At 38.9% G+C, this 15,060-nt stretch overlaps 1 protein-coding gene across 1 annotated transcript in view; it reads left to right on the top strand.

The window, feature by feature from the left end:
• COBLL1 (cordon-bleu WH2 repeat protein like 1) overlaps positions 1-15,060 on the top strand; it is a gene marked incomplete at its 5' end in the record, with an annotated part of 159,768 nt that overhangs the window by 87,785 nt on the left and 56,923 nt on the right. Inside the window, 1 exon segment of the mRNA XM_079923651.1 lies at positions 8,129-8,317. Within this exon segment, the coding sequence (XP_079779777.1) occupies positions 8,129-8,317 (189 nt within the window).

Genomic DNA, 15,060 nt, shown 5'->3' with positions numbered 1-15,060 from the left:
CTTGGCTGCACTTTAGAATTGCTTGGGGAGATTTTAAAATTCCCATAGCCAGTAAATCAGAATTTCCGGGTGTGGGGCCTGAACCTCAGCATTTTATGAAAGTCCTCAGGTGAGTCCATTGTGTAGCCAAATTTGAGCACCACTGGGTGAAGCGTGGGCTGAGATGGGTGGGGCTAGGTGTTGGCCCCCCCTTTTCAGTGGTCGGAGAACCACTATACAAGGAGGACACATTTGATCTGCTGTCTGGATGAGCTGAAGGAGCAGGCAGTTTGAAATTCTGTGGTGAAAACATTTGGGGCAGAGGGAGCAGCTCTGCAAGTCCCTCAGATGTGAAGGAAGGGAAGGAAGGCCAGTGTGAATTATATAGGGAGTTGCAACTGTGTAAATAGAAGGGAGGTTGGCAGGGGCTGGCTCAGTGATTTCTTAGACGTTAGCATGCATCAGAAGCTCTTGGAGAATTTTGTTGAAGGTGCATTGCAGGGCTTTACCCTCTGTGTTTCTTATTATTTAGGTCCGGGATAGGGCCTGAGAATTTGCATTTCTAACAAGGTCCCAGGCGGTGCTCTGAAATCACACTTTGAGAACCACCAGGCTGGCTCATCTAGGGCTTTGCAAACCAAGAACAGGAATTTGGTTTTATTCTCGATGTATTGGGAGACCAGTGAAGGGTCAGAGATGTGACGTGGTCTGATTTACATATTTAAAAGATCACTCTTGGGCTTCCCTGGTGGCTCAGTGGTTAAGAATCTGCCTGCCAGTGCAGGAGACACGGGTTCAAGCCCTGCTCCAGGAAGATCCCACGTGCCGCGGAGCAACTAAGCCCGTGCGCCACAACTTCTGAGCCTGCGCTCTAGAGCCCGTGAATCACAACTGCTGAGCCCATGCGCCACAACTACTAGAGCCTGCGTGCCTAGAGCCCGTGCTCTGCAACAAGAGAAGCCACCGCAGTGAGAAGCCCATGCACCACAATGAAGAGTAGCCCCCGGTTGTCACAACTAGAGAAAATCCACGTGCAGCACTGAAGACCCAGTGCAGCCAAAAATAAATAAGTAAAAATAAATATATTAAAAAAAAAAAAAAGATCACTCTTGACTACTGCAGAGAATAATACATTTTAAGGGACAAGAGCCGAAAGCGGGGAGACAAGTCAGGAGGCTGTTGGAACAGTCCAATCAAGAGCTGATAGCTTAATTGCCAGGGTGGTAGCAGAGGAACTGGTGAAAAGTATACAGGTTCAGGATGTGTTTTAGAGCTAAAAGCCCACAAGACTTGAAAATGAATTGGAAATAGGAGATAGGCATAGAGAGGAATTAAAATATGCCTAGAATTTTTGCTTGAGTTAACAAGGTGGTTAGTGTGGAGCCATTCCCAGGGATGGGGGGGACTGGGGGGACGCTTGGAAGAGAATTGGGGGTAGAGAGGAGACACAAGAGTTTTGATTCTGAGATACCTATGGGACATTCAAATGGCAAAGACCATGAGATTATTGGGCATATAAGTCAGAACTCAATAAACAGGTCAGGGTTGGAGATGTGAATTTGAGAGTTATCAACTTGCAGATGGTATTTAAAGCCATGGAATTTCATGAAATTACTTGGGCCTGAGGATTGTAGAAGAGAAGAGAAGGGGGCAGACAAGGAGCCCTGGGGTGGCCTCGACACTTAGAAATCAGACAAAGAGATAAGGGCGTTGAGACTGAGGAGTGGCAGTAAAGAAGGAGGAAAACAGTAGGTTGTATTGTCACACAAAGCCAAGGGAAGAGAATCCCAAGCAGAGGGCTTGAGCAGCTGTGAAGTGTGTCCTTATTGGAATTTAGGCGCTTACTCAATGTGAGATGAGATATATAATTATCTATTAGATTTGAACACACATAGATGATTGGTGACCTTGACAAGAGAAATGTCTGTTAAGAGTCATATAATGCCTTGGGACTCCCCTTGTTGCCTTTTGTCACTGCTTATCTTTTAAAGCCACTTAGATATATTTACTTTGATTAAATATAAGGCTCATCAAGAAAAGGGACCTTTTGTTCTTAATTGCATTCCCTCAAGCACATAGCACAATGTTATGCCCACCATTGGGACAGATTTTTGTTTAATATAATCTCTTGTCTCATTAAACCCAGAGAGACACACTAAGAAATTGTTTTGAAGAACTGATCTCCACTTTATACTTGAAATGCGTAAGGTAGGAACCATCAAAACATTGCCAGATACTGTACTTCGAAGGACTGTCTTGTCAACACTTACCATGATGCATCTAATGTTTGATAGCCCTCTGTACTGAGAGAGGGTGGCTGTTAAATTTCTTTTTGGTCATTAGAATGTGATACTTTAAAAACCTATTGTTTTAAGAATTATAATTCCATTCTTTTATTTTGTCTTTAATATCAAAGCTGTATTTTTGTATAGTATTTCTCTGAATCTATGAGGATACTATATAAATAAAGCAAACAGATGAGAGCCCATTGGACTTGTAGCTTATTAAGGATGCAAGTATTGATATATCTCATATACAATTGAAAGATTTTTTTCTTTCAAACAAAGTAGAGGTATTTGAGTAGATTTCTGTTGTTTTGCTGAGCGTCTCTTTTATTCCTTTTCATTTATTTTAAGGATATTAATATTGACAGGGATGGAGTGATGATTACAGTGGACACATGATTTTGAAGTGCTTTGCAGATCAAGTGATAAAAAAATCAATCAGTAGTGGTAGCAGGATACCATTCAAATGGTAATTTGAATTCTCTGTTAAAATTAAGTTTGGCTATTTTAAAGATCAGTTATTGCATAACGTGGAAATCGTACCTTAATTTTCGTTATGAACGTTGAATATAATATTGAGATAATTTTCATGAATAAAACAACGCTTTACCTAAATGATAATTTACTGTGGCTTGTTATTTTTAGGGCTTGATTAGTGAATTTTTGTGTTGACACAGAAAAGTTTTCTATCTCAAATATCTTTTCCGTATAACCTTCTCTCCACCACCCTTGTGTAAAATTTGTTGCTGTAACTGTTGAAGGTAGTGGCCTCTGAGGAGCTTATGTGGAAATCCCTTGAGCAGGAAACTGGCCCAAACATCATTCCCATTTAAAAGGGTGGGGGGACTTCAATGGCAGTTACTGCATTTTTAATATATTAATGAAAACTAGCGTTCGTCTAAGCCGTAAACTACAGTTGTTATTGCATGTTGATGTATTACTCTGCTTTACCAGAATTTCCTATGCTTAGATTATGTTAAAAGCTTTGATTATTTTCACTGTACTTTTGGCTTTGGGGGACATTTAATTTAATTTTGTTACTGTTTCCAAGCATCTCAACTAAGAAATGTAAAACATTGGGAGAGATGTGAGTAGGTAAAAGGTATTTTAAAGCTTTTGCTGGTGAGTAAGAGATCAAGTAAGTTAACAAAGTCTTAAATCTACTTAGGATTCAGGCCAAATCCAGGCCTCTGCCTGGTATTCTTTTCACTAGACTATACCATGTAGTGAGCAAACTTTAACTGGATAGACACATTCCTGAATTTAATGTAAATGGATCGCAGTCCGGAACCAACATATAAATGATCCTACAGGCTCTTCCTCCTGAATACTACTATTCTTTCAAGAACTGAGTCCCTTTTTTCTTTGAAGTTACCTTAATACCTGCCTTCCCATCCCCACAGAGCTCATTTTAGCTTGCTCTCATTGCTCTGAGTCTTCCAGGTTACCCATCTGTTTTATGACACTTCGTTTTTTTGCTTTGTATATATTGTTTAATTACTTACATATTGCATCTTCCCTGTTGGATTTCTAATTCATTGTGGAAGGATCTTGGTTTGATTCCCAATATGCTTTCCAATTTTCAGGACCAAAGGTGACAAATGCTTTATTATAATAATAGAGAACACTAAGATGATCTTAATAGAAGTTCCATGCAAGTAATATTTCAACAAATGCTTTGTTCTGCTTTCCTTTTTTTAAGTTGGTTTACCTTTAGTAATTTAAGATGGGTTTTGGGGGCTTCCCTGGTGGCACAGTGGTTAAGAACCTGCTTGCCAATGCAGGGGACACGGGTTTGAGCCCTGGTCCGGGAAGATCCCACATGCCGCGGAGCAACTAAGCCCGTGCGCCACAACTACTGAGCCTGAGCTCTAGAGCCCACGAACCACAACTACTGAGCCCGTGTGCCACAACTACTCTAGGCCCGTGCGCCTAGAGCCTGTGCTCCGCAACAAGGGAAGCCACCACAGTGAGAAGCCTGCGTACCGCAACGAAGAGTAGCCCCCACTCGCCACAACTAGAGAAAGCCCGTGCACAGCAATGAAGACCCAAATGCAGCCATAAATAAATAAATAAATTTATAAGATGGATTTTCATCATAAGACTCAAAGTACCTTAGGAAATAAGACAGTCATACATATAAGCACATTAAAACTGTTAAGAGTTCATTGCGGTGTGCAATAGACAGGGAAAATGTACCAAGGAATTGTGATTCAATATGAACCTCGAAGGATAGATAATACAGGTAAAGGCAGAGAGAATGGGAAGGGCATTCAAACGGTGACTTGGGGGAGCAAAACTTGGAGATGGAAAGGTGCCTTCAATGATGAAAGCAGGGGATGAGGAGGTGATGGTAGCAGCAGGAGGTGCCTATCAGACCTTCTATGGTACCACTTCTCTTGAAAGCCAAGTCCATTTTGTGGGCAAGGTTGTTCTTGATGCTTTACCTACCTGCGCGTGGTGGCTGGGCTTGTCTTCTGACCTTCCTTGTGAAACTCTTCTAAAGCCCTAAGGTTCCCAGTTATTCCTTGCTAGTAAGTCCAGTGTATAGTTTTCAACACTCATCTTCTTAAAAATAAAACATAATCAGTTTCTAAAACCTGACACAGCTAATTCTGAGTACCTTGGTGGTAAGACCTTTTTTCCTTCCCAGTTACGTGCTTACGTACCTCATCTTTGTGGGAAGTATTCACTGAATGCATTCATTCAGTAAATATGAGTGCCTACCATGTGGCAGACATTATTCTAGAGATTTTATACGTTAGCAAGTATGTGTGACACCAGGCGGTGGAGACAAGAACCTATACTCATGGGATTAATTACTCTAATGGAAGGAGACAGGATAAAAAAGTATGTTAGTTGCCCTGACAAGCCCTCAGACAAAAGTAAGGCAGAGAAGTAGAGGTGTTAATCTTAAGGTCAGGAACAGACTCTGCAGAGGAACCTGAGTAGGAATTGTCCTAAGTGTGTTCAAGGAAAAGGCAAGAGTCATAGGATCGGAGTGCAGTGAGCCTAGGGCGAAAGTGGGACAGGGGAGCTTGGAGAGGCTAGAAGTAAGGGACGACAGATTATCAAACTCCAGATCTTATTTTGGCTGAGGTCGGAAGCCGTCGGAGGGTGGGAAAGGAAGTTCTGTGATCAAACTTAACATTTTAAGAGCATCACTCCAGCTGCTATGTTGAGAATAAAGTGTAAAGTGACAAGGTTGGGAGCAGGAAGACCACTTAGCAGCTTGAACAGAGGTGTTTGGTAATCAAGGTTGTTGATGGATTCTGGGTCTATTTATAATATAGAGCTGGCAGAGTTTGTCAAGGGATTGGATTGTATGTGTGTGAGAGAGGAGATTTTTGGCCCAAGCACCTGAAAGAATTGAGATTTACTAGGGCTTCGCTGGTGGCGCAGTGGTTGAGAGTCCGCCTGCCGATGCAGGGGACACGGGTTCGTGCCCCGGTCCGGGAGGATCCCACATGCCGCGGAGCGGCTGGGCCCGTGAGCCATGGCCGCTGAGCCTGCGTGTCCGGAGCCTGTGCTCCGCAACGGGAGAGACCACAACAGTGAGAGGCCCGTGTACCGCAAAAAAAAAAAAAAAAAAAAAAAGAATTGAGATTTACTGAGATGGGAAGACTTGGAGAGGAAAACATTTGGTTTGGAGGAGATGGGAAGAGGAATTGGAAGTTTAGCTGGAGATTCCAGTTAGTCATCTTAGTCCAGATGTCAAGTAGGCATTGCATTTATAAATCTGGAGCCTAAGGGAGAGGAGATCCAAGCTGACTATTTGGCATTTAAGATTTTCTTCATATACATTTTGCAAAATTCTTGTTGTATTTATTGTAATAATTTTTTAAAATTTATTTTGGTTGCTACTGTAAAAGAAGTGTTTTCTTTCATTATACTTTGACTAGGTTTTGCTTATGGTTACATAGGCTATTGATGCCGGCATGTATCATTTTGTGCCAAGCCACCTTGCTGAATTCTCTTAATTTATAAAAGCTTTTTCATAGATTCACTGATTTCTCTTCTCCTTTGACTTTTCTGTGGAATTTTACCAAACTCTTCAATTCTGAGAAGTACCACTTTCTTTCATGGCTTGATTTGCTTTCCTTTGCCTAAAATATCAATTATTTCTTGTCTTTTCCTGTGAGTTTCTATTCATTCCCCCAAACCCAACTCATGTTTCCCATCTTGTCAAACATTTCTGGATTCCTAGGAAAGTTTCTCTTCCTATGAGCTGCAGCTGTACCATCTGCAGCTGTACCTGTATCAGAACAATCATCAAAATTTATTCTAATTTTGTATATATCTTTCAGTCCTTTTGGGGAAGGAGAACTGGGTCTTACTGTCTTTACATCCCCAGTGTTTAGCTGAATCTGCTACATGGTTGTCTGTTACAGGATAAATGTTTGTTGAATAGATGAGTAGTTGATTTGGGCAGATTAAAAACATTTGGAAATTGGATAACGTTTTTCTTCATATAGATTTTATAAACTTGTTATATTTATTGAAACACTTCTAAAAATTCATTTTTGTCACTATTGTAAAAGAAATATTTTCTAAAGTGTAATATAACTTCGCAGTTATACTCCTAAAAATTAAAGGCCTATTATTTTAGAAAATTAATGTAGGAACCTTGTTTCTGTTTTTTCATGATGCCGAGTGCACAAACGTGCTTGGATTTGTAAGACCTTAAATTTTGAAAATACTTAATGGCTGGATGTTACGTATTTACTTACAAAGAAGGCCTTTTATTTTGCATGGTTTTTATTTTTGCCTAGGAATCATCAAAGCATTGAATTGGCCATGTGTAGAATGTCTACTACTGTTTCTGTTATAAATCAGTTAAGGGGTTGTCCTAGTAAGTGACACTGAAACATATTTATTAGAATAATTATTTGTAACATTTTTTATTGAAATAGAAATATACTTTATCAAATAACCAATCACAGTTCACTGTTCATTGCTAAGCACGGTGGGAAATACAGCATGCTTCTTTCTTACAGGGAGTAATAAATGTAGGCAGAGAGATGAAACTGGTACCCAGGAGAAAAAAAATGGGAAAAATGTTACATTTGTGGAATCTGTTGTATGTGCCTTATAGAGAGACACTTGATATAGGGGGGTGGTAGGAGGGTGTTTTCAGCTAGATTTTGAAGCATAGGTAGAGTTTAATCTGGTTAGAGAGGCAGAATACACTAGATTGGAAACAAATAGAATGAGAGGCACAAAGGTAAGAGGTATTAGGAGGTGTGGAAATGAGATACTGATTTCCATCCTAGGACAGTAAGAATTTTTATAATTTGTTCCACCAAAGAAAATGCAGTACTTTTGCTTCGCTGTAGTGAACACACATTAATTGAATTTAATGAAGGCCGATATCAGATCTCTTTTTTTTTTTTTTTTCAGTATGTGGGCCTCTCACTGTTGTGGCCTCTCCCGTTGCGGAGCACAGGCTCTGGACGCGCAGGCTCAGCGGCCATGGCTCACGGGCCCAGCCGCTCCGCGGCATGTGGGATCTTTCCGGACCAGGGCACGAACCCGTGTCCCCTGCATCGGCAGGCGGACTCTCAACCACTGCGCCACCAGGGAAGCCCTCAGATCTCTTTTGTTACCATGTTTCTTTGTACTGCCAAGTAATGCAAGCATATTGTTGAAAACAAACAAATATGCTGATTTTTAAAAGGCAGGAAAAAAGTTTACTTAATTCCATCATCCCTAGTAAGCTAACAGTTAACATTTTAGTGCATTTTTTTTTCCCTAGGTATGAAAAACATACATACACACATTTTGTGTTTTTATTAAATGAGATCCTATTAGCAAATTATTTTTAAAATATGTATATTTTATTCTCTGTTTTGTTTTTGTTTTAGGAGAAAACCAAAAGCCAAGGCACCGCTTCCTCCAGCTGAGACCAAATACCTTGATGCCTCTTCAGTTGATGATTCTGTAGAATCTTCTGCTTTTATCATGGAACAGAAAGAAAACACGATAGATAAAGATATTGAACTCTTGGTCGTTCTACCTGGGGATATTATCAAATCTACCACTGTTCATGGCAGGTACGATGGAGTGAAGGAAATACCAGGACTTCCCTTTCTTCTTCTGTAATTGAAACCCTCTGTTGTAGACTTCTTGATTTTTTTCTTTGGCAGATACTTTTTTCATCACTCAGTTTACTTATCTATTAAAAAAGTAAATGCTAAAAGGTATTAAAATTTTTATAACAATGCTTTAAATATCAAATCTATGAATTCCACAATCCCAGTGAAGTGACTCTTGGAATTTGGAACTATTTTATATTTTGTTAGTCATTTAAAAAAAAATTTTTTTTTAATAGCCTTTCCAGAGGAACAGTCATCAGTTTTATTGATTTTCTAATTCAAACTTACAAAGCAAGCCAGGGACCCATAAGAAAACTCTTTCCCTTCCCTTCCAAATTATTCTTTCTCTTTTAAGCTGCTTCTCCAAATTTGACTTTGCAGAAGTTATTAACTACTCTTAAAAGGTAATACTCTTTTATTTATCAAAACAGATAAATCTGTAAAACTAGCAGGATTTTTCACATCATTGAATGGTTTAATAAAGTTATTTAAAATGTGGATAAATTTAATAGAAACATAGAATTAAACATTAATCCAGCGAGAAGGGAATATGTGATTTAGGAGACTGATTTTTTTTTTTTTCTCCCCCCCTGCCCGGTACGCGGGCCTCTCACTCTTGTGGCCTCTCCCGTTGCGGAGCACAGGCTCCGGACGTGCAGGCCCAACGGCCATGGCTCAGGGGCCAGCCGTTCCGTGGCATGTGGGTTCTTCCCGGACCGGGGCACGAACCCGTGTCCCCTGCATCGGCAGGCGGACTCTCAACCACTGCGCCACCAGGGAAGCCCAGGAGACTGATATTTTTAATACCTGAATAAAAATTGGAAAAATGGAATAAAGCCAAGTGTAATTTTCCATTTCATTTTGAAGTGGAAAGTTACATAAGTTGTACACTGGGTCTTGTTCCACCTTTCACCTTCAACTACCCGTTTGTTATCCAGAGTCCTGATTTAGAAATTTAAGCTATTTTGACCTTAGTATTGCATGTGTATGTGTATGTATATATGTGTGTGTAGAACGAAAGAATAAGCAGGCAACATATTGAGTACTGCATTTTTGCAATGTGGTTTTACCTAGATGAAATTTATTCAAGATAACCTTAATCTTGAGATTTATTCTTAAGATTATGTACAACTTTATGAATTATTGAAAGTTCATGAAAATAAAAAAGTTCAGCATTAGCAAACAATACATAGTATTGTGTATTAAATTCTCATTAAATTTAAGTCAGTTGCACTTTGCCATTTATTTGGTATTGGAAGTAGTTTTGGAGATGACCCATTGAACCATATTTAGGAGGTTGAGAACCCTGTGACTGACCTTGGTGGGTGTCCACCTTAGATGCAGGTGGGTTTTGCCTCTTCTGAGGGAGGAAGGCATCTTGTAAGTTAGACACAGTGGCCATCGCATCATCTTCAATCCTTGAAATCACACCATTACCCTGGTTTTAAAATAATGGTAATGGATGTGGCTGGGGTAATAAAGGCAATTCCTCTTATGTTCCCTGAATTCAAGGTAATTTTTTTTAAAAGTCAGTATTTTTTCCTTGTTCTTCACTGATGCTGACAGGTAACAATGGTTTCATTATCAATACTCCTCAAAATTTCATCTTGAATATACCAGTCATCTGTTTATATTGCCATCTTCTCTACTATCAGCCTTCTGGGTTCTTTTGTTTGTTTGTTTGTTTTTAAACCTCAGGGACTTCAGTATTAGAATCACGGGTTTCCCCTCTATCCTGTCACCCATCATAATTACTTTAAACTTTTCCACATGCTACCCTGAGCTAACTTTTCTTCTGTTTCCTTGACTCTGGGAAAATACATCCATAGTGTACATCCCCTGTCCACCTGGACCGTGGTATCTTACCACTTTGAAGCTGATCCAATACTGAGATCTTAGGTCCTCTCTTTGACACAACTTTTTTGAGTCTAGCTTATCCACTTTCTCTTTCTTAATTGGATTTGTTCTTCATCCTCCTTATGAAGTCTAATTGATGATTTCTCTTCCTGTTGCTGCATTTTTCTTCATATTTGACCTGGATTCTGCATCAGTCATTTCTACCACATTTGTACTTACAAGGACCCTAGATTTTCCCCATCCTTTTGACCTTCCAGCATGTTTGCCTTCCAGGTTCCTAAACTGGAGTAATTTTCCATCAGTCAGCTTTTTGTTTCTGGGCCACCAACTGTTGTTGAATTGCTTCAGTTTTCTTATCTATAAAAAATGTTTTATAACTGAATTGTTGTTGGGATTAAATGAAATACTTATCAGTGCCTGGCACATAGTGACTTCCACCATTCTCTTCTGAGAACTGTTTTCCTTAACCCTGGGCGCTCTCCTTTCATTCCCCACCCTCAGGTTAATCTGACTAAAACATCCCTCTGTTTGTGGCACTCGCTTTGATAAAAGACTGTAGGGATGGCAATTCAACAAAGTAAGGAAGTCCAAGCTAACAAGCCTGGACACTGGGCCACCTTCTTCTCTTTTCCTCTGGAGTTAAGCAGTCTTTCCTTCACTACTCTCCTTTAAATAGCTTAAGCTTCAGCCGTATGACTCTTTGATTCTACAGATACTCTACTTTTTCCACCTCCACACTTTTTTTGGGAAGCCATTCCATCTTGAGTACCTTACCAGCCACATTTTATCCAGTTAATGTAGCTCAAGTGACAGTTTTGACTTAAAGGCTCCCTGATCTCCCCAGAATGAACTATTACCTCTGACTTCCAAACTCTTCTGACACTTTATACCATTGATAGGACAATCATACCTTGTCCTATGCTATAATTTATATGTGTATCTTATCTTCTTAAATAAACCATAAGATCCATGCAGGTATCATGACTTTTCTTCTTGGTGCTTAGCACAGTTACTTTTTTCTTTCTTTCTTTTTCTTTTTTTTTTTACAGTTTCTTGCAATGTAGTATTTACCGTTTAGTAAATTCAGCATATTGTCTCCCTAAATCTTATATGTTGATGGAGGTAGCAACTTAAATGGTGTGTCTTGAAGAGGCATTTGGATGGGTCCCAGTAGCTTTCCCAGAATCTCTTAAATATATTTCCTCAGGCAGAGAGTAAGGCAAGAATGCCCCCAATTCTGATTGCTTTTTAAATTTTGTTTGAAAAATTTAAACAAAACTTAAAATTTTGATGCTGAAAAACTTTTCTGAGAGTAGAATTTGTTTTATATCAGTGTTTTTACTAGGGGATTTGATTTTGAGACTTTGTTCCTAATAGTTTTATCACTCAGGAATGACTCAAGTTGTAGACAGTATGAGTAATTTTTTTTTAATATTAAATGTTTATAATCACAAGTGGTTGTGTGATTCGGAATATTTCAGGAGTGTGATTCTGGATATCTCAGGAGTGATTCCAGATATTTCAGAAGGCGGTTCAGGATATCTTAAGAGTGTGATTTGGGGTATCTTGAAGGTTGCAGCAAATGCTGCCCCGTTATTTAAAAAAACAAAAACAAAAACCAACGTTGAACAATAACAACAAAAACAAAAATGTACAAATAGAAAAATTTATTCTATTTCTGAAAAATGTTAGCTACCTATGTGAAGACCCATAGATAACTTAAATTTCTTCTGGGCTTTGTTACCATAAATGGAATAGGAAAATTTTCAACAAAATGATACAGGAATTTAGTGGGGGACTACAGAAGAATCATTTTAAATAAGTTTAAGGGCATAAGGTTTTCTTAGCTAAATCAGAGTTCCATATGTTACTGTGAAGGATCTCTAATTTAATTTTTTGAGACCATCTCTTCTTAATTTGTCTAAATATTCTTTGTATCTTATATTTATTTTGATAGTATTATATATATATCTCCTTTGGAGAATAATATCAATATGAGCCTGAAATAAATATTTAGAAACTTATCATATGCTTCATTTAACTGTTCAGAAAAGTTTTGCTTCTCAAAATGTATTCTTGGGAAAGATTTTTAAAAAGATCCCCTCTCTTCTTTTTTTTTTTTTTTTTTTAAATTTATTTATTTATTTTTGGCTGTGTTGGGTCTTCGTTTCTGTGCGAGGGCTTTCTCTAGTTGTGGCAAGTGAGGGCCACTCTTCATCGCCGTGCACGGGCCTCTCACTGTCACGGCCACTCTTGCTGCGGAGCACAGGCTCCAGACGCGCAGGCTCAGTAGTTGTGGCTCACGGGCCCAGTTGCTCCGCGGCATGTGGGATCTTCCCGGACCAGAGCTCGAACCCGTGTCCCCTGCATTGGCAGGCAGACTCTCAACCACTGCGCCACCAGGGAAGCCCTCCCCTCTCTTCTTATACAATTCATGCAGAGATATGCTCAGAATGTTTTCATTTTCAAGAATGTAACACACAGCATTATTTTCAGAAGAATGCACTTGTTTGTACATTGATTTTTCACCAAAGAGCTTGTTCGGATTAAGGAACACAATAAGATTGGAGGTGGTAATAGACTTTATGCTCAGGGGCAAACTAAAAACTTGTTATCCTGAATCAGGTTAGGAGCCTTCTGCAGGCTTACCAATCTTTTGGTACCAGAGCTTGGTGATATCGCCTCTTTAGTGACCGAAAGTCACCCGATGTCTGTTATCTTGCCTTTGCGATCCTTGACTTACATTGAAGATGGCTGAGTGGCAGCCTGAAAACTCTTGGGCATTTCTGTGTGTCCTGTTATTACGAATGATTGGATTGAAGGAAGAAGTACAGGTATATGTGTATATCTCTGTGTGTGTGTGTGTGTGTGTGTGTGTTTGTATCTGTGTGCTGGTCAAGTAAACAACTTTTTTCACCAGGCAAAGCAGCTCTGTGCCTTATTAAAAGTGAGCATTAAAGAATAGTACCGTTAGAGGCAAGCTGCCTAGGGGCTGTGCTCCTCAGAAAGTACCACACTATGCAATAGCATAAGTGGTAGTGTCTACCAGTACTTGGGAAAAGTTAATTTTTAATGAAAATGAGTTTATAGGCTAAACTGGCATAGACACTACAGAGAAAAAGGAAGTATGTAGGTATGTTTGTACATCACTGTAGGTCCTTACCTTATAGTCAGGTGTCATTCTCACTGAATAAGTATTTTTCCTTTTTCCTCTTTCTCTGGGGACACTTTAAAAGCAGTTTTCATTTGGGAATTTGGTAAAAGATTGACATTAACCCTCTTTGTTAGCCTATAGGGAGAGCATTCTATGGGTATATCAGCATCCTCTCTCTCCTGTTACTTACGATATTTTATGACCTGAATACCATAAATAGGAATTTGCTTTGATATGAGCAAATCTTAGAATACCAGGAATGAAAACACAAAGCATAGAACTTGAAGTTAGAAATCTCAGGCTCTACGGTTTATTACATAATTTGCTATGTGATGTCAAGCAAGTCACCTCACATCTCTGGCCTTTATTTAAGACCAGAGTTTTGAAGGGCACTGGGTGGGTCAGAGAACTAGCTCAGGAGAGTTTTACATGGACTACAGTGCCACCTATTGGAAAAAAGTAGACTATGAAAAACAACAAGAAATTACTGGATCAATGTGGGTCAATTTTAACTCACCCCTCTCCAAAAAAAAAAAAAACCCAGTAATACAACGAACGGTATGGATTGCAGAAGAGTTTCAGAATTTCGTATCATTCTTATATTTATTGAAAAATGTCAAATGACAGATGTGTGATGAATACATCATATAATAGGGTAATAGATTTCAAAAACATACTGCTAAAAATCGGTTGCATGGCATAATCACATTGAACTCCATAAGGATGCTTTCAATTTTGGTTTAGATACTTTTTCAATTGTACCTGCTTAAAATAAAAGTTGGAATTTTAGCTGTTAAGTTATTTAAGTGTAACAGTCCTGCCTGAGTTTCTACCTAGTTGGAATCCTGTACTCCAGGCTTTGGCACTCCCCCACTGTCCTGAGCCAGGCAGCACGTAAGCCTCTGTTGGCTGATCGCTCTCCTGGTTTGAGAAACAGTGACAGAATACTAACAAATGCCCTCCAAGTCCTAGGAGGGCCACCCTCATCCCTTTCCTTCCCTGGCATCTACACCTTATAACAATGACCCTTCTAATTTTACTTTTAATTTTTTATGACTATAAATGCAATGGTTGGGCCTTACAGAAAGTAGGAAAAGACAGATAAGCCAGAAAAAATACTTAAAACACCATGTCATTATTAAGGAGAAAGATTACAGTTACTAACATTGTGGTATATAACCTTTTACTCACACAGACATATACATAGACATACACCACACACACTCACAATTGTATATCTACACATATACCTATATAGGAACCTTTTCCTCTTTTGCCAATATGACATCATACTGTACATGCTATCTTGTAACTTGCCTTTTTTTTCTGTTAATAATTTCTAACTTTCATGTCAGTAACATTTTATCTTATCCTTTGCCCATATTTGAGTTGTCCCAATTGCAGTGAGATATATTTGTGGTATTTCTCTTTTTATAAGGGGTATGTATGTATGTTTAATAGGTGTGTTCCTAAATCACAGTTTTTATAAAGGTAATTGTTTATAATTAGATTCAAATATAATATCCAAAATAAATGATCAAGGAGAGTTTAAAGTGGAGAATTTCAACTTTTTTTTTTTTGCTTTGAGAAATATCTGTTTCTAGTATTTGATATGACCTTTTATCAATTGAATACTACCCTGATCTATTATTGTCTTCGAATTTAAATTGTGTGTTACTTTCTTCAAAAT

Source organism: Stenella coeruleoalba (genome assembly GCF_951394435.1).
Source record: "Stenella coeruleoalba genome assembly, chromosome: 6".
Lineage (NCBI taxonomy): Eukaryota > Metazoa > Chordata > Mammalia > Artiodactyla > Delphinidae > Stenella > Stenella coeruleoalba.
This window is presented reverse-complemented; position numbering and strand designations above follow the sequence as displayed.